Source organism: Pleurodeles waltl, chromosome 4_1 (assembly GCF_031143425.1).
Source record: "Pleurodeles waltl isolate 20211129_DDA chromosome 4_1, aPleWal1.hap1.20221129, whole genome shotgun sequence".
NCBI lineage: Eukaryota > Metazoa > Chordata > Amphibia > Caudata > Salamandridae > Pleurodeles > Pleurodeles waltl.
Window position 1 is genome coordinate 314737093 of NC_090442.1, and position 21981 is coordinate 314759073.

The window sequence follows — 21981 nt, forward strand, 5'->3', positions numbered from 1 at the left end:
GGTAGGGCAATGCAGGGCAACGGCTAATTTACGGTGGTTCTGCATTTCAACCAAACTCCACATTACACTTGTAGTAATAAAAAATGTATGGTCCATAGTAGCAATATTTTTCCCGCAAATCTATTTGAATGCCAAAGGTAAGATGTCTGAATTTGTGTCATCTTGTGAGACGAAAGAACATTTTGGCTTGTTGCTTGGAATCAGACTGACTGACTATTGGAGAACTGTTGCAGTCTTGCTCTAAGGTATATAAACAGTACCAGGCCATGTATGAGAATTCATTTTCATAAGATTCAATTTCTATACTCCACTGACAACTTTATAGAGCATTCCAACCTTGAACAAAAAAAACAAACTATAGATCTACAAATCATACACTGCAAAAATCTTGCACAGCAACAGACCCAAAACATCCCACCATACATATCCAGCAACTATTCATCAATAAAAACAGATAATTATTAGAAGGAAACTCTGCTTTGTGCAGCAACTGTAGGGAACTACTGTAGCATAAAAGCAACCATCTGGATTGAAACATACTAAAGAAGTTGAGATTCAGAAAAAGTGTACTTTTCCGCTGATCCTAGCTTATATGTGAATGATTCAAAGATTGTATTTAAGAATTGATGGTGCTGCACTTTGTTTTCAAATTTAGATTGCAGCTCAAACCATATCTGTTTTCAAAGACCTCTTAATAGCTAAGACTGAGGTGGCAAAAAAATAATTTGTGTAAGTAGTTTCCTTGGTAGAACTGTTTGTTGTGAAATTGTATGTTTTACTTACCCACTGTGTAACCCTTTGCTCTGCAGAGTTGGATACAATTGCAGATCTTAAAGACAACAACCTGGGCACTCTCTGTCAGAGACGAGCAGCATCCAAAGCTTTATCTGATCAAAGGAAGATACTAAAAGATGTCAGTGATGACGAAGACAAGGTTGATGACAATATGCCAGATTTGACCTCAGGTAAATGAAGTGTTCATTGGTTATTCTGGGCTTTGTGTCAAACAGTTCATGAAGCTACTTTGAAACAAGTATTCCTGTTGAATACACTCATATGTCAATTTAGAGGATGTGGACACTTATTTATTCAGACTTTGCGCGCAATAAGCAATGTTTCAAGCATTGGTGACTAAAATGAGAGTTAGATTTGTAAAGGTATAGTTTGTGAAGATCAAGATTGCTTCTTCTCCTTTAAAGTTGATTGAATGTTTCAATATTTACTTCTTTTTGTGCTTGATTCTATCTATTGCTTTTAGAGCAATACCTGTCTGCCTTACTTCACTAGAGTATAGTGTATATTGTTAATAAATTGAGCAAGATATTTAAGAAAAACAATATCTTAACATGATGATGTACTCGGAGCTTAATCATTTTTCAAGTTACAAGCCAAAGACAAGTTTACTATTTAGGCCAGTGTGGTACACGAAGCATACTCAAATGGACATGTGTAGCTTAAGGTTAGTTTATCAGTATTAAAAGGAAGTCAGAGAGCACACCTCCACCTACCCATTGAGTGTCACTAATTTTATTTTCTACATAACCAGCAGATATTTAAATTCAAGCACGATCTCTGCACTTTATATCTGTGAAAATAGTTTGCTTGTGAAGGATTGAAGTTAATGGAGACAGGAAAGAAGTTATTTTTCATGATAGAGCATGCTATTATTGTTTTCTGGTTGTTTGATTCTTTCAGTTCCTCATAAAAGGAACAATATACTTTTTGTTCAAATTATCGTAACGGACTTTCCCCAAGCCATATATAACCTGAATTTAGATATGAATTCCTGAAGTGCACTTCTGATCTTGAACTGCAAGCATAACTCATAATCCCCTAACCTCCTTCCGCACACTCCCCAGCCCCAAAGGCTTCACTTCACTTCCCAGCTTCCGAGAAACCTGAACCTCCTTAGCAAAACATGGTGGTCCATTTACTCTGATGAGTGGTGATGGTGGCACCATAGTTGCACCAGCCCTTTTAATCACTCCCTCTATTTTTGATCTCTTTTATCTCTACCTCAAATTTGTGGTACTATGAACCACCATATTCTGAAGCATTTTTCCTTGTGAAAGATTTTCAGACAATTACATCTAGGGCTGACCATGGAAAGGAAACCCAGAAGGACACTTATTCTACATGAATGACCAAGTAATCATTAAGAACTCTTGTCAGACCCACACGTGTTTCTATAAAAGCTATGTAGTTCTGCCATATAATAGAACAGTAAACCCTGGGTGTTGTATCTGAGCGGCCCTCAAAAATGCATTCCACACTTCTAAACACATTCCAGATTCACAAATTGACTTCAAATCTCAGTCATTAGAAAGGCAAAAGTTTTCCCTACCAGTATCCACGTAGAAATCTCCTTGACTTCAGAAATAAATTGAACATGCAGCAGGTAATTTACATTACAGTGCTGTGCTGCACACTGATCTTCTCATTCACACACAGTAAGGAAACACCTGTGCTTCATCTTTACACAAGTTTTATTAAAGGTTCTCATCACCAGACTTTGGTCTAGCTTAGGGGACACCTGCAGAAGATGATTTTGTTCTTTGCTATTTTACTCTCTAAAGTCATTGTCAACACCATTAGAGCAGCTTGTTTTTTCTCAGCCAAACACATTGCTTGCTGAGGACATCTGTAATTGCTGTGGTCTGTAAAGCCCTTGTAAACCCTCACAACAATTGCACCCAAAACAGGCATAACATGACTGACTGATTACTCCCCAAAGAGATATCTGCTAAAATGAGGAGTATGGAGATCTTGCTAATACTACTGTGAGGAAGGTAGTTTATTAGATTAGTGATCTGGTCCAGTTAGGTTTGTTTGTAAAATCTTAGCTCAGTCCTGGGTAGTTGTGGCTCAACGGAACAAGTGTAAAGCATTAAGAAGTATGAAAGTTGAAAAAGAAGAAAACACCTCAAAGACAAATATCCACCAGCGGGTTCTGAAGATATGAATTATTAAAGGATCAGGAAATCACAACTTTTCACTTAGCACAATAAATGATTGTAATTTACCTCAGCTCGTGTTTTAGGGTTAACCATGACAAGTGATTTAAACAACGACAATAAGGGCTCTTTTGTGGGGACTAACTCCAACAGTGAGCCAGTCACAGGGGCCAATAAGGACCCAACAGAACTCTTAAGGAAAGCAGTCTTCAGTCCAGTTCCAAACTCTATGGAGAACCGTACGAATCAATGGAGTGGTCCTGATGCAAGGGATGCAGGATGCTGAATATGCTTAAGGGTGCTGAAGGTGCTGAGCTTGTGTCGGGGCTCTTCCTGTGGCCACCCTTTGGTCCACAAACATGAAGAAGTGACTTTGTCCTCACAAGTTGATGTCCCAGAAAGTCCGGGTGAAGTTCAGTACAAAGCCAGTTGTCAGTGGCCTACTGTTTCCCAGCAAAATCAGTGGTTTTCTTTAACGTGCAGTATCGTCTGTGCTGAGCGACCAAACTGTAATCTAAGGGCTCATCTGGTTCCAGTAGATTCTGATGCAACTTTTGAGCATAGGGATTTGGTCTCCCAGGCTGCACCTCAATGTCCAGAGACACTCAGGCTTTTTGGCACTGGGCTCTCAATGGAGCTGACTTCTCCGCTTTTATGGCCCTGTGGCTGTAACAGGGAGGCAGCCAACTGACCCTTGGAGTCTACTTCTCCTTCTGTGGGTCAGGGATGACTTTTCCTCGAGTGGGACACCACAGGCACAGCCCTTTCCTTGGTAGCTCAAGGTGCAGGAGGTGCAGCCTTCCTTTGCTGGTCCCACAGAATTGCTGGTCAGTTCTTCTTCAGTCCACTCTATAAGCTAGGCATGATCTGAGGTATGGGTGTCACTTTTGTGCCTGTTTCTAGTCCTTGGGGGATGTGTCAGTCAGGTCTCCTCCCATCTAGTGAGGACTTCCTGCAACCGTTCTGCCCACTCCTAACATGGCAGAACCCTTCCCTTGTTGTACAGCGCTCCCTAGCCTATCCAGAGGTGTGGCTACTTGGGGCTTGCATGCCCACAGACAAAACAGTTGGTCTGAGATCCCAACCTGTCTGCTAAAACAAAAAAAGAGCCCCTTCTGTGTGTGTCTACCATTTGCCCTTCAAAACATCTTCCCCTTTGACGTTTGCCTTTTGATTTCACACCCTGTTTGGCCATCCTGCCAGGAGGAGGTCACACCTCTTCCCTCAGCAGGTCTTTTATGTTGTTTCCTGAAATTTGTTAACACCTCCCTCCTGGAGGGCAGAAGGCTGTCTCTAGGACAGCAGCGTGTGTGCAACTGTAAATGGTCAGTGGATGCTTTGGTGTTCTGCTTTCCTACTTATCTCATATCCGAGCTTACAGAACCTCTCTGGAATGCACTTCTGAGTTCAAAGAAGACCTTTATTGTTGTTTATTCTTCCCCACCCACAAGTTCTTGAGTGACGAATTAATAGATTTCAAGCACACAACGTAGTCGCAGCAAGAAAAAAAAATATATCACATTACTTCTCAGTTGCAATGTACACAGCATATATATAATATATGATTATATTAGCAAAGTATAAAAGTCAAAATTCATCACCGTATGAGCAAGTAGGACCTATCTTCAGCTTCATCTTTCTGGGGTCTGCAAGTTGATGACTCCTGTCAACTGCGAGAAAGAGATTATCTACCCACACGGGAGACTGGCAACTGACGCCTAGTTCCAGCCTGAAGTCAAGCAGATTCAAATCTAACTCACTGTAGCCCCGAGTCATCCTTACAAAAGCGTGCCCCCTCCTCTCAGACTTGGGAAAACTACGCAAGCCTTTGGAGACTGGCCAGATCTCCTAGACTTCTCCTATTCCCAAGGCTTAGCAGAAAGGAAAACACCAAATGTACTCTCTCTTATCAGGTCTAGTCTGGTGTGAAGAAAACAGCTTGGTTCATCTTGTGGAAAAACACAGCTTGGAAGAATACAGACATCTGCGATGTTTCAACTGCAATGTCTAACTCCACGTTAAAGCAAATAGGCAGCTAAACCTAAATATCAAATTTAATGTCTAATGTCATGTCAAAGCCAATAGGCAGCTAACCTAAATATCAAATGCAATGGCTAATATCATGTCAAAGCCAATAGGCAGCTAAGCTGAATACAAAATGTATTGTCTAATATCATGTCAAAGCCAATAGGCAGATGAGCTGAATACAAAATGTAATGTCTAATATCATGTCAAAGCCAATAGGCAGCTAAACTGAATACAGCATGTCAAAGCCAATAGGCAGAATACAGAATGTAATGGCTAATGCCATGTCAAAGCCAATAGGCGGCTAAACTGAATACATCATGTCAAAGCCAAGAGGCGGCTGAACTGAATACAAAATGTAATGGCTAATGCCATGTCAAAGCCAATAGGCGGCTAGGCTGAACAAAACATACAATGTGCTACTAGTGAGAACTGAGCAACTAATATGCGCAGTGGTGAAACACAAAGTCATTGGTGAAACACAATTAATAGCATCACATTTGGGTAGCAAAATGGTAAAGTTACATTAAAATTGGTGTGAGCCCAAGACAGGCTTAATGCAACATATTCAGTAGTCTCATTCAGTATTTAGGTAGTCGCATTCAGAAGTTAGCTGAGTTGTTGGCGTGTAACTCTGTACTTGCCAGTGTGGGTGCTAGTCTTCCCAAAGTAAAAACATAATTGTGGGGTTATTACTGTCAGAACATGTAAAGTTACTAACCACATGTCCATCTTTTAATATAATACACCCTGCCCTTAGGACTCGGTAGGCCTGCCTTAGTGGTGACATATATATGAAAAGTAAGATTTGGTCTTTGTGATTACTATAAAAGGCAAAGTCGAGATAGCAGTTGAAAAACTCCTCTGCCAGCCGGCAGTCAGGAAGTCCTGCTCCGCTTTGTCACACATTGTGGCACAGTAAGTGGTGCAGTTTATGAGGGACACTTTAATTTGCTGGCCCTGGGTACCTCTGGTACAATTTTTAAGGTACATATAAGTAAGCTAAACTATGGCAATTGTGGGTGAGCCAATTAGACATATACCTTTTTAAGAGTCAGAGCACTGGTACCGAGTCATGCTTGGTAGTACTCCATGGACTTACAGTGTCAAAAAAAGCAGCATCACCAGTCCAAAAACTTGGAAGTGGTCACTCAAAAACAGGCATTACCTTACAGTAAACAACTGTGGCTTCCAATTTAAAGAGTATAATTTAAACATTCATACGTGCAAACATATAACTGTATGTTTTGTGGCATGTGTGGCTGTAGATACACATGCTTTGCATAAGTCTGCCATCTAGTGTTGGGCCCAGAGTATTGCAACTTGTTTTTGTTCTAAGAATCTTTTTGAGTCACGACATCGAGTGACTCGGTAATAGTGCGCATGGGCAACAAGTCCTTTGTTAGATTGTTTTCTCTCCGCCGCCGGATTGGACGTGTATTCCTCTCGCTCGGTATTCCTTGGCTCGGTCTATTCTGAACTTGTATTTTCTGTCTTTCTTTTCAGCGTCGTATTGTGTTTAGATCGCGTTCTCTCTATCGAACACACTCGACCTGAATTTATACGTCTGGTCAGTTAACCGCCATCTGGGGCGCTGGCGCCTGCCTCAAGCCTAATACTCCATGTGGTGTCGAGAAATGCAGGGCTGATGGAATGCACTCCATTTCGGTTTTGCCCACGATGCCATTCGAAATTCCCACACACCAATCAACACCTGGTGTGTAACTTGTGGTTGTCCCTGTATCACACAGAAGAAACTTGTGACGTCTGTCGTTCTTTTGGATCCAAAAACACCCTTCAAGACCAAAGAGTGCGTCGTTTGGAGATGGCATTGAAGACACCAGATGACACTCCTGAAATATTCATGGAAGAGCATGCGCAGGCGGAGATCGCACACTGAGAGGCATTCTCCGTAGAAGATTCGGAGTCAGATGTTCAATCGGACATTGAAAGCCAACCTCTAACCTCGGTGCAACCTGTGAGTACATCAGCCTGGCCTCCCATGCAAAGACTTTAAAAGAGCCCTAAAAACAGGTTGTCGGTCCTCCACTGTCTTTGGGCCATGGTTGGATCTGAAAGTTACATTTGGATGCCCCACCTTCCCGCTCGGCACAGAAAATAGCTAAGACTAACACATCTTCGGCATCGACCTCTGGCTCAACACCATCTCATTCACCCTTGGGAGCAAGTCGAACCTTCTACCCGAGTGCTTTGGCTCCGAACAAAAAGCCATTTAAGTCCGCGTCGGAGCTGACAGCTTCCAGCCGACATAAGGCTTCTGCTCTGAAACTTTCAGAACTGAAAATTCTGTCTTCCTGCGACTCTAGCTTTTCTTCGAAAGCAGTGTTATCAGTAGAGCCAATCCTCAAAATAATGGACGCTCGTCTGCACCAGCTTCGTATTCAAAAGGGAACAGGACAAAAATATTGCTTCTCCTCCTGTCGCAATTAAGAGGAAAATTACTTTTCAGGAGACTTTGGATACTGCTCCTCCACCTAAAAAGGTCTCCAGAAACAAGGGCAAGGCTCAAATTCAGCCTTCTCCACCACAATCTCCTGCCCTTCCTCTTACTCCTCCACCACCTCCACAATCTCCTCCACCTATTATTGAGCCACAATTTTCACCACAAGGATCACCATCACCTCAAAGAGATGATTTGGGGAATATTCCATACGACATAGACCTATGGGATTCACATGATCCAGATCCCATACTTCCAGTGACCCTGATTTATACCCTGCATGCCCTTCACCTCCTGAAGATGCAATTTCATATCAGCAGGTCATAGCTCGGGCAGCTGCATATCATAATCTACCAATGCATTCTGACCCAATCGAGGAAGATTTTAATTTTGGCACACTGACTACCACCCATAAAGAAAGTCAGTTTCTGCCCATGCTACCAGGCATGCTCAGACATGCCACAGACATTTTCAAAGAGCCTGTTAGAGCTAGAGTCACTACTCCAAGAGTTTACAAGAAATATAGGTCAGCCTCTACAGACCCTGTATATCTATTCGGTCATAAATGTCCCCTGGCTCTATTGATGTCGGCATGGCACGGAAACGTGCTGATAGTCAATCAAAGGGAGATGCACCTCCCCTAACAAAGAAAGTTAAAAAAAACTAGATGCAGCAGGAAAACGAGTAGCTGCACAAGCAGCCATTTGTTGGCATATATTAAATTCACGGGCACTTCTAGTACGCTGTGATAGGGCTCACTGGAATGAAATGGAAGATCTCTTTCAGTATCTCTCAGAGGAGCATCGCAAAAGGGGACAAGAAATAGTTTCTGAGGGCCAAACTATTTCAAATAATGCCATTAGGTGTGCCACTGAGGCAGCTGGTACTGCTGCATGTGGTATTAATTCCAGCATCATTATTAGAAGGCATGCTTGGCTCTTATGTCAGGTTTTAAACCTGAAATCCAACAGGCAGTTTTAAATATGCCTTTTGACAGAGAACATCTGTTTGGCCATGAGGTAGACACCACTATTGAATTGTTTTTAAATCATTCAGAAACAGCAAAGTCTATGGGGGCTCTACTCACTACACCAGGTAGGGGTAATGTTCGTCACCAGCAATTCAAGGGTGGTTTCAACCCCTCATCTAATGAACACTCCATCTTACAAGCTAAACAAGGCACCCATTTTTACCATAGAAGTTCCTTTAGAGGGTCCTACAGCGGGCAAACAATAAAGGCAGAGGTAAGGCATCCACCTCCAGAGGATCCTCCTCTAATACATGCCAGTGACTACTTACACCTTCCACAGGGTCACATCTCTCCAGTAGGGGGAAGATTAATGCAGCTTTACCAACAATGGTCCAATATCACCACAGACTAGTGGGTTTTTATCAATTATCCAACATGGTTACTGCCTAGAACTCTTGTCTTCCCCTTGACATATCCCCTTTGCACTCACAGGCTTTCACAAGATCATCTTGCTCTTCTAGAAGAAGAGATACAATCCCTTCTTTTCAAAGGAACTATAGAACCAGTTCCCCTCTCACACCAGGGTCGAGGAGTATATTTCCTATACTTCCTTATACCAAAGAAGGATGGGTCACTATGGTCAATTCTAGATCTCAGGCCACCAAATCTATACATTCTTTCAGCGCATTTCCATAAGGTCACTCTCCAAGATGTCATTCCCCTATTCCAACAAGGTGACTTCAGGACAGCTCTAGATCTAAAGGATGCATATGTTCACATTCCCATTCACCCAGCACACTGCAAATATTTAAGATTTGTCATTGTAGGTAAACATTATCAATTCAAAGTCTTACCATTCAGGGTGACAACCGCTCCCAGGGTCTTAACAAAGTGTCTTGCAATGGCTGCAGCATTTCTCAGAAGACAACACATATAGGTATTCTTCTACTTACACGATTGACTCATCAAAGCCAGTACCATCCAGCAGTGTCAGTCATACTCAAACCACAGTAGACCTTCTTCACACTTTAGGGTTCACATTCAACTTTCTCAAATCCCAGCTCTACAGATACAGCCCTACTTTGGAGCAGTCCTCAATCCTCGGTTTGCTTTGGCCAATCCAAACCCAAATTCAAGCTTTTCATGCTTTCTATTTGCAGCTCCAACAAAACCAATCTTACACAGTAAGAATATTGATGCCGTTATTGGGGATGATGGTGTCATGATTTTCAATTGTTCCCCATGCCAGACTACACATGCGCCCCTTACAATAGTGTCTTTCTGCTCAGTGGTCTCAGTCACAGGATCATCTTTAGGATCTAGTGTTTTTGGACCACGAGACTCACCCCTCTCTGCAGTGGTGGAATCCCACCAACCTTTCCAAAGGGCGGTCCTTTCAAAACCCTGTACCTCAGATCATTCTGTCTACGGATGCATCACAAACAGGTTGGGAAGCACATCTCAGCAACCTCACAAAACAAGGGTTATTGGATCCAGTTCAATAAACTTCTCAAATCAGCTATTTGGAGTTCAAGGCAGTCTTTCTAGCACCCAAAGCTTTTCTACCTCAAATCCCCCACAAAGTGGCTCTAGTCCACACAGACAACATCATAGCCATGTATTATCTGCAGAAACACGGGGGTACACAGTCTTCTCAGCTGTTCCTTCCTGCTCAAACAAATTTGGAAATGGGCAATTCGCCACCACATTACTTATTAGCAGAATATCTCCCAGGGAGCTATGGATAATCAATTTGCAAACCTACTCAGCAGCATGCAGCAACACGTCCACGAATGGGAACATAACCCCCAAGTACTTAATTAGTACTTCAAAGGTGGGTGACACCAGAAATAAATCTCTTCGCCACTGCAGAAAATTCATAATGCCAAACGTTCACGTCCAGATACCCACACCCTCTGTCCAAAGACAATGCTCTATGGATGAATTGGTCAAGGATATTGGCTTATGCTTTTCCACCTCTCCCACTCATTCCGTCTCTAGTTCACAAAATGAGAAAAACATCACTCACCATGATCCTTGTAGCTCCCACATTGGCATGTCATTCCTGCTTCACAACCCTGCTGGATCTATCAGTGGAATTCTTAGGGAAGCCCGTAAACCTACAGCTAGACAGTGTAATGCTGCAAAATGGAAGTGTATTGTTTGCTATTGTCAACCTAAACACATTGACCCATTCAAAGCCTCAGTTCAGTGCATTGTTTGTTTACTTGTTACATTTACAAAAAGCAAACTTAGCATACTCATCTATTAGACTTCATTTGGCACCTATTGCTGCTTACCTTCAGAACAGACAACATGCCTCTTTATTCAGAATTCCTGTTATTAAAGCCTCCATGGAAGGTCTCAAAAGGGTCATCCCACCCAGGACTCCCTCAGTCCCAACATGGAACCTAAATGTTGTCCTCACTAGACTCATGTGTCCACTTTTTGAGCCTATGCATTCTTGTTCTTTGCAGTTCCTTTCATGGAAGTTAATCTTGGTAGCTATCATTTATTTAAGGTGTGTAAGTGAATACAGGCTCTAACTTTAGAAGAACAATTTTTTCAGTTACATAAAGATAAAGTAGTTCTTATGACAAATCCTAACTTCGTTCCAAATGTGATTTCACCATTTCATATTAATCAGTCAATTGAGTTACCTGTTTTTTCCCACAGCCAGACTCAGTTGTAGAGAGAGCTCGTCTCACACTTGAAGTTAAGAGATCTCTTATGTATTATGTTGACAGAACTAAGCAGTTTAGGAAATCCAAACAGAAACAAAACAAAACAACTAGCAACACTCTGAACCCAACACTAGATGGCTGACTTATGCAAAGCATGTGAATCTACATCACTACATGCCACAAACAGATGTCTACTGGGTAAGTAACATTTTCGTTACTATCATAATAAGAAACTTGAAACAGGCACATTTCCACTGACATAGTTTCTACTCCAAACACTGATGCCTATTTAGGAAAAGGTTTGGTGAAACGGTAATTGTTTAGCAACCATATTTCTAAGTAAGAAGCAGTCCAAGTGAACCTTTATATTTAAAAAACAAATGAATAGGTAGGTCTAAAATGTGGAGTAGAAGACAAGGACAGAAATTCACTGCTGTAACAACAGTGCTGATTAGGTATATAACTGACTACTACACTCTAGAAAGGTGCAAGAAAAAAGGAGGGATGCAATTTGAGGATACTGGAAGAAAACTCAAGGAAACAGCAACTACTATTCTACAGATTACCTCTCCAAAACACTGGCTGTTCATAGACTAGCCGTTGCCAAGTCAGTGTAGTTGAAATCCATCAAATATCAGATGCTCTTTCCCCACCTCCAGCCCTCCCAGTTGATCTTTACGCCAGAAATGTTTACGTTGATTATGATTGGGAAAACACCTGCGTTTTATCCTCAAAACGTACTCACAGAGTACCTAGGATCCAAAGAGAGGCCTCTTTTTACGCTGCCAGCGTCTCTTTCCTAATAATTTGTAGTTCTTCTCCCCTTCTGCACAGAGATGAATCCTGCAGAATCTGAAAGATGGTTGTAATAATGTGCAGAGCTCTATACGTAGCTCATATAATGTGCAGAGTTCTGTGTAGTCCATTTCTGGGCTGGTAGAATGTTTAGAGCCTTATTACATCCTGTGGTTCTGGGGGTTTGAAAGGTGCCTAGGCAGTTGTCGGCTGTGTCTGGGTAGAGATGATGTGAATGAGGTGTCTCCTGACGAAATACAAAATCTTGAGCAGAAATCCTTTGGCGTCCAGAGTATTTACAACAATGGTGTCATAGTCTCTCCCTGTAAAGGATCACCAAGATCCCTAACTATCATCCCCGCCCCTTGGGTCTTGAGGTCAAATCCCATGGCAGCGCATCTTTGTGCATTGTTTTAAGGGGTCAGAGTGCCATGCATCATCCCCATGCGTTCAAACATAGTTCTCCACTCAACAATCTTAAATCCGACTTCTAGAAATGCCTCTCCAGGTGTGCCACTTTATTTTTTAACTGTTAACTGTACATCTGCACGATCGTCAAAACTATGGTGTTGGAAGTTGCTCTCATTTACTTTAGTATGCCATCCAGACAGATGTCCCTAGATTAGGGTTGCAGACGGAGTCACTACTTTGCTCTTCATCTCTCAAGCAACTTGTTGTCATCGCGAATCACAGGGGAAACATTTATTTTGTGAATCATCTTTCTATGTAAGGAAATCTTGAAACTGCAGGAAGCATCACAGCGCAGTTTTTAAACTCTGTTTACAGAGAGACAAACCACTCTCACCAGTCATTCACATTGTAATTTCGGTAATAAATAGGTCATGCTGTGTGGCTGGAGTGGTAATGGTAAACTCAGGCTTTGTCACCCAAACTCCAGTAGCAAGCCCGACTAAGGCTAACTTTCCAGTGCTCTCCACTATCATAGCAACTAATCTGAGGGTGAATTCCCGGGATCGCTGTTACAAAGCAGGGCTCTCGACATGGTGATGCAGGTGCTTTCTTGGCCCTCCTCTGCTTTGATGTGCATGGGAGGTGGTACTGCTTCCCCACTATGACTACAAGAAAACTAGCCCATGGGCTGACTAGCAATATATGGCTACTATATTGTCCTGTGGATCCACAAAGGAGAGAGAAGGCATTATACATTGCCCAGTATTCCATGATTAGGGACTGCTTAGAACACGTAATGTTATGCCTCAGCGAAGTGCCAAAGTTTCACATCTTTAGGTATTTTCTCCTGACCAGTGCACTTGCCGGCAAGCACTGCACCTCTTCCAGGAAGCAGCACCGGAGCTCTCTGAAAGAGAAAGAAGCTTGAGTCTTCTTGTAGCTCATTCAATTTGCTCCACACCAGACACATTTAAAAATCGACAGGGCACCAGTTTTTACACAAATGCAGTCTTTCTTATCTCCATTGGCCAACAAAGATGGTTAATTTAGTAAGACTAAGAAGGAACTATTCATGTGAAAGGGAAGATTGCAAATATTTCTATCCAGAAAACAAAACATTGTGTAAGAGATGAGATTCCTAACGTTGCTTGTATGGACTGTACATTGTATTGAATTGTAAATCACTTTATGTGGCACTTACTGTTCTCTGGAGAGGTGTTGAAGCCTTTTATACAGGTAGCGCGGTAGTCCATAACCCAAGGTCAGTGCTTAATCCAGAGGTTATTGGTTACTGGGATAGTTATTGGGCTATTACGGAAACCAGTCCATGCTTTTACTCCAGTTTGTTTGTGGTATTTTAAATTAATAGGAGTGCTATGTGATTATTAATGAGGGAAGTATGCGAGTTCATGCAAATGTTTTGTAGGATGAATAGATAGGATCTGTGGTGTCAGGTATGAGCAATTTGCAGGAATACAATACTAGAGAACATGCAGACAGGCATGCAGCTGAAGGTGAGCTATACACAGACAAAGTAAGGCTTGAAGAAGAGAGGGACATTTGATAGAGTGTAAGGAGCGAGAAACAATCACCAGTTTAAAGTCAATGTCAATTTTTCGCATGGTTTTAGGAATGTCAAAGAGGTTTTTTGAGAAGGCATGCAATGTGAATACGTGAAACAGTAAAAATTCATTACATTATTTGCATATTGAATAGCATATTGCTCTGTAGCATTTGTGTTGCACTTACTGCACCTTTGGGATAGTAAGGGCATCTAAAGTGCCCATCCACATAGATAGCACACCACATAGAGATACGTAACATTCTGTAGACAAATGCCTACTCTGTAACAAAAGCATAAATGGAAATATGCCCAAAGCACTTACTGGTCTAGTCTTCCCTTGAGCTTAGTAAGGGGATGATTGTGAGTGATTGATCTGCTCTGGTTCTCCTTTGATAATTAGAGGGGACTGCAGGGGTATTCGTTTGTAGACAGTGAGGCAAGGAACTGTATTGGCTTGTCTTTGTGTACAAGATGATGCAAATTTACTGGTAAGATAAGAGGCTACCATTATGTATGCAATCTAATAGATAATGTAGGGAATACCGATATTTTAAAATTCTTCTGAAACCCAAGTAATTCTCAACAGCTGTAAGATTTGCAGGTAGGGAATTCCATAAATTTGGGGGCTTGAATGTGAAAGTAACCATACAGTTTTCTTCCTGTAAGCTGGAAATATTAACACCTTGCTAGCCTGAAATTTAAATTCCTAAGTTGGAAGTATTCTTTGATTTTTTTTTTTTTTTAACAACTTTGGTCCTCTGGCATATACTGCTATATGAGTGATGCATAATATCTTGAAAGAAAATCTTGTGATTGAGAGCCAGTTGCGAGCCTTCAGGATAGGCGAGATGCTAGTTCATATGTTTACATTTAGAAGAAGTACTTGCTTCTGAATTCTCTGCAGCCTTCTCACGGTTGAGCGAGGGGTGCCAAGGTATAGATAGTTAACTTCAACCAGTTTAGAGAGGATGGTGCTTGTACCCTTTGAGTAAATCCAAGATGAGGAAAAAATGCATCAAAGTGTTTTCATAGTGCAGAAAGTTGATTTAGACAGCTTGGCCACGAGCTAAGCTGACATGGGAAGTGTAGGATGTGAGACAAATCCAAGAGTTGTGGTTCTTTAGCTATTTCCCAGGGAGTTCCCTTCCTTTATAAATTCTGCCACAATGTTCTTTATCTCAGAGTTCAATTTATTCAGTTAGGACAAACCACTTTCCGGTATAGCTTAAAAGTGTGATGTGTGGAACCCTCACATGTCACTCAGAATACAGTAAGTGGATTACATCTGGAATGTTGAAGAGAATATGCATCCTTTCAAGATAGTGGCATGAGATTGCATTGGAAAGATGGATGGGTCGCTTTACAGGAATAAAATTGGATATTGTATTATTATCATCATCTGTCTAGTTAAGTCAACTTTTTCAAATTGGTGACAAGTGGAAAACAAGGAGACCAATGCGGTTCACATTCCTAAATACAAGGGTTTCAACTTCACCGTAACAACAGTGAGCTTTCTTTGAAACAACTCTATGCAAAACAATCCACATAAAAAACTAGAGACCCGCTGGAAATAAGGTGACTCTGCCAGTCTAAAATTTTGTATTTCTCCTTTGATATTTTAAGTTGTACATATTATTTACAATACTAAAATTATGTTTTCCACTGGAGTTGTAAAACGAAGTAAGTAGAACCATTGTTGGGAAGGTAAGCAATCTGAACACCCAGTCTTTTTCTCGATGTGGGCATTCACAGTGCTGCAAACCTTTGCTCGCACCATTGCGCTGCGGGCACTAAGGAAGTGGCATGAACAATTAGTGCTAAGCACAACCTGATGGCATGGGAGAGTGGCACAACATTTGCAATGTGTGCACTGCGAGGACAAACTGGTGCCAGTGTGTGCGCTACTTGTTACGTCCGCATGTATATGCAAGTTCAGAAAACAACCTCGCACAGATACCTTAATTCCTTTCAAATTCTTCCTTCCTCAATGCCATCTCTCTATTAAAGTGCCTTTTGAAGAGGTATCGTCTAACTCTTTTCCTTCATTCACCTAAGGCGCACTGTGTGTTGTGTTGGGGTTTTTGTTTATTAATAGATTGAACAATCACATTATGATAGGCCAAAGCTAGATCCAGTGTTGAAAACACCTTTGCCCCTCATTGCATTGATATAATTTCTGCAATATTTGGAGGTGGATACTATTTACTTCACTCAGGTCGGCCAATCCATAGCCTGATGTCCTGTCTGTGTTTGCGTGGTACACATCTTTGGCCTCAGCCTCTTCTATTATAATATGCTGCTACCAATTTATAAATTTCCGTGCATAGAACAAGTGAACATTTTCTTTGAGGAGTTCATCTAGCAGGAAATGAAAGCACACCTCCACAAGAAATAAAGCAGCCAAATATGGAAGGCTGGAGTATCTAACTTGACTAAATATTACCATACCTCACAACTGCAGTACATGATTGAATGGGCTACAGGGGAAGCAGATTATGGGTGGCGTAAGATTGATCACTGCCTAAGTGAAGGTTATCTTTGTGAGGTCCCGTGGGTGCCTAAGGTTTAACAAAACACCAAATCCTACTTCCCAGCAGTCACAAGTGCTACCATAAGAGTCTGGCACTTCGCATGTCACAAAGCTGGCCTAACAACAATTCTGTCACTATTCACGCCACTATGGGGGACCATTGAATTTGCACCAGGCTTCGATAGAGATCCAGAGTTGGGAGACAGAGGCTACAATGTACTGAAGGACATGGTACAAGGTGGTGAGATAAAAACATTTGAGCATTTGAAAGATGATTTTAGAATGGCTGAAACAGAGAGATACTGATACATACACGTTTGTCATTCAACATGCAAAAATGCTCTGGCGATAATATAATACTAGACACGGAACAATGGGTTGACATACTCATAAAGGCATATAACACAACAGGACCAATGGGTGGCAAGGCGACCCCATTAAAGGTATTATATAAGTGGCACCTCACACTGGCATGGTTGGGTAAAGTGGGGTGGACTTGCAGGAGTGGCAGTGGAGAGGTGGGGACCCAAACTCTCACAGCCTTTGCTCATCTAAGTTGATATTATATTGCAAATAATAAAAGTTGCAGAATCACATTTCCCAGAGGTTACACTCCTGGGCGTCCCCAAGTGCCGCTAGCAGTGAAATAAACTAATCAGGAACTTTGTAACTTTGTGGCAATCAAAAATTTGGTGGCGGGTGGGAATGGGAATAAATGACAAAAGCAGCTCAAGGAAAAGAAAAAATAGTTTGGGAACAGTGGGATATGCTAATAAATAAACAAATTATCTACGCAAGTATTGTAACAAAGAACAATGCCCTCAATGAGTACGACCCCTGAAAGTTCTAGAGAAATCAAAATTAGAGGAATATTATACTACCAGACGAGAAACATACTTTAGACTCAGACAAAAGTGAGTGACAGCACAGTGCTCGATGATAAACAGGCACAAACCAGGAAAAGGAAAAGTAGTGCTACTTATGCACATAGAAAAGAGAGAACAGTGGTTTCAATGGGGATGGGAGTGGTGTGGCGGGAATATGAAACTTCCTTATTTATTGAAATGTAGAAGTGTTTTCACTGCAATATTAAACGCTGGACCCTTTATTTTTTTTATACATTTTTCACAAGCAGGCTTTTCTGATTCGCACAACGAAGTATCTGCTACATCATGCTGTATTTCTGTGCATAAACAGTATTTTTGTACATGTTTTTTTCCCCTTTATTTTAGATGGTGATTCTGGGAGTGATTCAAATTTCACTGAAGAAGAGGAGGCAGAGTTTGCAAATTATAAAAGTAAAACATTAAAAGAGACTAAAAAGAAGGAAACTAAGCAAAATGTGAAATGTGAAAAGAAATCGCCTAAATCAAGACTTAATGCTGCAGGTGAGCCTTATAACTTGACACTAATTATTTTGATTTTTGGAGTGCTTTTCAACTTTGTTGGAATTTGTACATTTTTGTTTTGTTGCTACTTAGAAAAACCAAACCGGAATGCTTTTACATGGTTATATTAGATGTACAGCTTTTTGGTATTGTTGACCTATCAAGGGCTAAAACTTTACACTCCTTATGTCCTTATGACAAGCTCTTCCTGACATTGCGACTTGTTCATAATAATGCTAATTTTTTTTTAATACATTGTATTTTACAAAGGATAAACAAGTGATCATCCACTAGTGGGCCCCATCTGTCCCTTGCCCCCACCAAGCCTTTTCCAAAGGCCTGCCGATCAATGAAGCACTAACACCCATCTTCAACGCTTCCACTTTTTCGTACACATGGAAACATGCTACAGTAATGCCCCCGCCGAAGAAACCATCTGCTGACACAGCTACACTTTTCAACTATAGACCCATCTCCCTCTCACTACACCTGGCACAGGTCTTAGAGAAACTAATCAACCAACTCCTCACCGACCACCTCAGCAACGGCCAGCTCCTCAATGCCACACCCAACCACAGTTCAGATTAGGGGGGGTGCCCCTTTTTGTGAGGAGCCAACCACAGCACAGAAACAGCACTCATCGCTGCCACAAACAACATCTGCATGATGATAGACAGAAGAGATGCAGCAGACCTTATTCTCCTCGACATTTTTGTAGCATTTGACACCATCTCATACCCCATCCGTATCGGGCACCTGCATAAGACTGGCATCCAACTACCTGCTTCCTGGTGGAACTGCCCCTTCTTAACGGATAAAATGCAAACTGCCAACCTGGCACCTTACTCCTTGGAAGCCTGAAAACTCATTTTTGGGTTGCCTGAAAGTTCATAGCTCAGCCCTACCCTCTTCAATGCATACATAATCCCTCTGGTTAATGTGCAAACAACATCAACATCCTCTCCTACACCGATGACATGCAAATAGTACTCTCCCTCTCGAATAAGACCCCCAAGATAAGCAGCACGTTCACTGCCTGCCTGACCAAAGTCGTAACTGGATCAAAGCCAACTGTCTCGAGGTCAAACCTGACAAGGTGGAATTAGTGCTTTTCAGCAAGAACACCTCATCATGGGACTCAGAATGGTGGCTACCTGAACTAACACCCTCAGCCAGCATTCACGTCAGGAACCTCTGAATAATCAACTGCGAACTGGACATGACTGCACAAATCAACATCGTCACTGCATCCTGCTTCCACACCATGAAAATGCTGAGGAAGATCTTCAAATAGCTCCCAAGCATCATTAGAAAAACTGTCACTCACACCATAGTCACCTGTAAGTTTGACTAGAGGAGCATCCTCTATGCCGGGATTGGTGTTCTACTTTTATTTTTCTTCTTCCCTCTCTTCCTTGTTGGAGCTCCTGTCCATTTGTAGCTGTGTTTTACTATGTCACACACATTTCAAAGAAGCCGCTTTCTTCTTTGAAATGGATGTTTATTGTGACAACAGATGGTATCTGCTTTTATTGTGATAACAGATGTTGTCTGCTTCAAAATATATTTTAACTAAGGCGTGGGCATGGGCACAATCGCTTCCTTGATAGGAACTTTTGGAAAATGTATGTTTTTTTCCCTTTTACATGCAAAGGGAGATTAACTGATTTGCTCAGAATCCCAGGAATGTTGTGCTGAGACCTAACAGGCATTGGCAAAGCCAGTAGGCCTTGCCTTTGAGATTCTTGGGTCTGCTGTTATCTTTTGTTAATGCTGTACATCATGGGCATTTCTGACTTTGATAATGATTTGTAGCCATGCTGTGTAGCAGTGTGGCTAAAAAATAATAATAAAAAAATGTTTATGTTGCATCCAGCTCTAATGCACTTTAAAAATAATGGCATATTAGCCCCGGCTATGTCATAGCTCTGTTTTAAGTTAGTTTTAGCCAAACTGCAAAGCATCCATGCTTCTGTACAGCATGGCTACAAAACATTGCCAAAGACAATAGCTTCCGTAGGCGAGACCTATTGACTTTGTCAAAGCTTGTTTTTCCTCTTGTAACAAGATGCCTGTTTTAGGATTGATGTATGCGTTAGAAGCGGTTGTTCAATAATTCATACTGGCTTTAACTTTTTCTTATTAATATTGACTCATACTGGTTCTACACTGAATTTGTCTAGTTCTTGCTTATATGGTTGCATATTAGCGCTATTCTGGGTTGTGCTAGTGTCAACATGTAACTAGATGTCATGTGGAACCAATCGTAATTTTTTTTTTTTTTAATGGGACAGGCCCACACTGGTCTTTAATTCATATGTGGCTTTGTTATTGTCCTGTAGTAGTTTTAACTGGCCCTTGAAAGCCTGACACATATCGCATACTGGTTTACGATGGTTTTAACTGGTTGTTACATTTATGGCTTCCTGATGGATCTATACTACGTCATACTGATATTAACAGTTACCTATTGATATGGTCCCTTACTGATCCTATGTCGTTTCAACTGATTATTTAAATTTCTTGATGGTTTGGCCGCTAACTTCTTAAGTGGTTCGTACTGGTATTTGGTTTTATTTGTTTCTTGCACTAATAGAAACACTGTTCTTAGTCTGCCTCAGTGGTTTCAACTGGTTCTTGTTGGTACCGTTTCATGCTACTGGTTTAAGCTTGCTCTCACTAATGGGGACCCTTACTGATTGTTATTGTTTCCACTGGTTCTTGTTCGTCCTATAGTGATCTAGTGACTACAGCCTCATAGTGATCCTTAGTGTGTTTGTATTGTTTCTAACTGGCAAGGCATTGTGGTGTCCATATAAAGATTTGCGAAGTGCCTTACACTGTTCCTTTACTGGTTCTGATTGTTTTTATGACATGGCATCATATTGGTCATGTAAGGAAATGCCTCCTTGGCATGGTTACCCCCTGAATTGTTGCCTTTGCTGATGCCAAGTTACGATTTGAAAGTGTGCTGAGGCCTGCTAACCAGGCCCCAGCACCAGTGCTCTTTCCCTAACCTGTACCTTTGTTTCCACAGTTGGCACACCCTGGCATCCAGGTAAGTCCCTTGTAACTGGTACCCCTTGTACCAAGGGCCCTGATGACAGGGAAGGTCTCTAAGGGCTGCAGCATGTCTTATGCCACCCTGGGAACCCCTCACTCAGCACAGACACACTGCTTGCCAGCTTGTGTGTGCTGGTGGGGATAAAATGACTAAGTCGACATGGCACTCCCCTCAGTGTTGAGACCACTGCCTTCGGAGGCACCACTGAAGAGCCCTCATGTGCCAGCGAGCATGCGTGACCAACAGTATGCAGGAGGCAAACAGACCGAGCAGACGAAGGACCTTGAGGACTGGAACTACCGCTCCATTTCGAAACATTGGAACCAATTCCTGAATATCTTGAACCCGCTGAGGTGGAGGAAAGGCTCGATTCAATGTTGTATCCAGTACTGCCCCTATGAACAGGAGGTGCTGAGAGGGCTCCAGGTGAGATTTGGGCACGTTCACCGAAAAGCCCAGGTCGAACAACAACTGGGTTGTTGACTGCAGATGATACGACACAAGCTCCAGGGACTTGGCTTTGATCAACCAGTCGTCCCAGTAAGGGAATACTGCTATCCCCTCCCTTCTGAGCTCTGCCGCAACCACTGACATCACCTTCGTGAAGACTCGAGGTGCTGAAGTAAGACCAAACGGGAGGACCGCAAACTGATAGTGCTGCGACCCTACCACAAACCGGAGATACTTCCTGTTCGAGTATCGGGATATGAAAATAAGCATCCTGCAAGTCGACAGACACCATCCAATCTTCTTTGTTCAATGCCAAAAGCACCTGTGCTAGGGTCAGCATCTTGAACTTTTCCTGATTGAGGAACCAATTCAAGATCCTCAGATCCAGGATCGGTCTCAACCGACCATCTTTCTTGGGAATCAGGAAGTACCTTGAGTAACAACCTCGACCCCTTTCCTGCTCTGGAACCAACTCCACCGCGCCCTTTGAAAGGAGGACTTGAACCTCCTGTTCTAGCAACAGGAGGTGTTCTTCTGAACAATAAGATGGGCGGGGCGGGAGGGGGGCCGGAAACACCCGAAAGGGAAGGGTGTAGCCTTTCTCCACAATACTGATAACCCAAGTGCCCGTTGTAATAGTCTCCCACTTGTGGAGAAAATGCCGTAATCTTCCCCCTACAGGAGA

At 42.1% G+C, this 21981-nt stretch overlaps 1 protein-coding gene across 3 annotated transcripts in view; it reads left to right on the plus strand.

Annotated features, from left to right (window-relative positions):
• RAD51AP1 (RAD51 associated protein 1) overlaps positions 1-21981 on the plus strand; it is a 268051-nt gene that overhangs the window by 99693 nt on the left and 146377 nt on the right. For all 3 annotated transcript variants that reach the window (XM_069228423.1, XM_069228425.1, XM_069228424.1), the window contains exons 8-9: positions 810-965; positions 17627-17782. In XM_069228423.1, coding sequence (XP_069084524.1) covers positions 810-965; positions 17627-17782 — 312 coding nt within the window. The remainder of the gene's footprint in view (positions 1-809; positions 966-17626; positions 17783-21981) is intronic.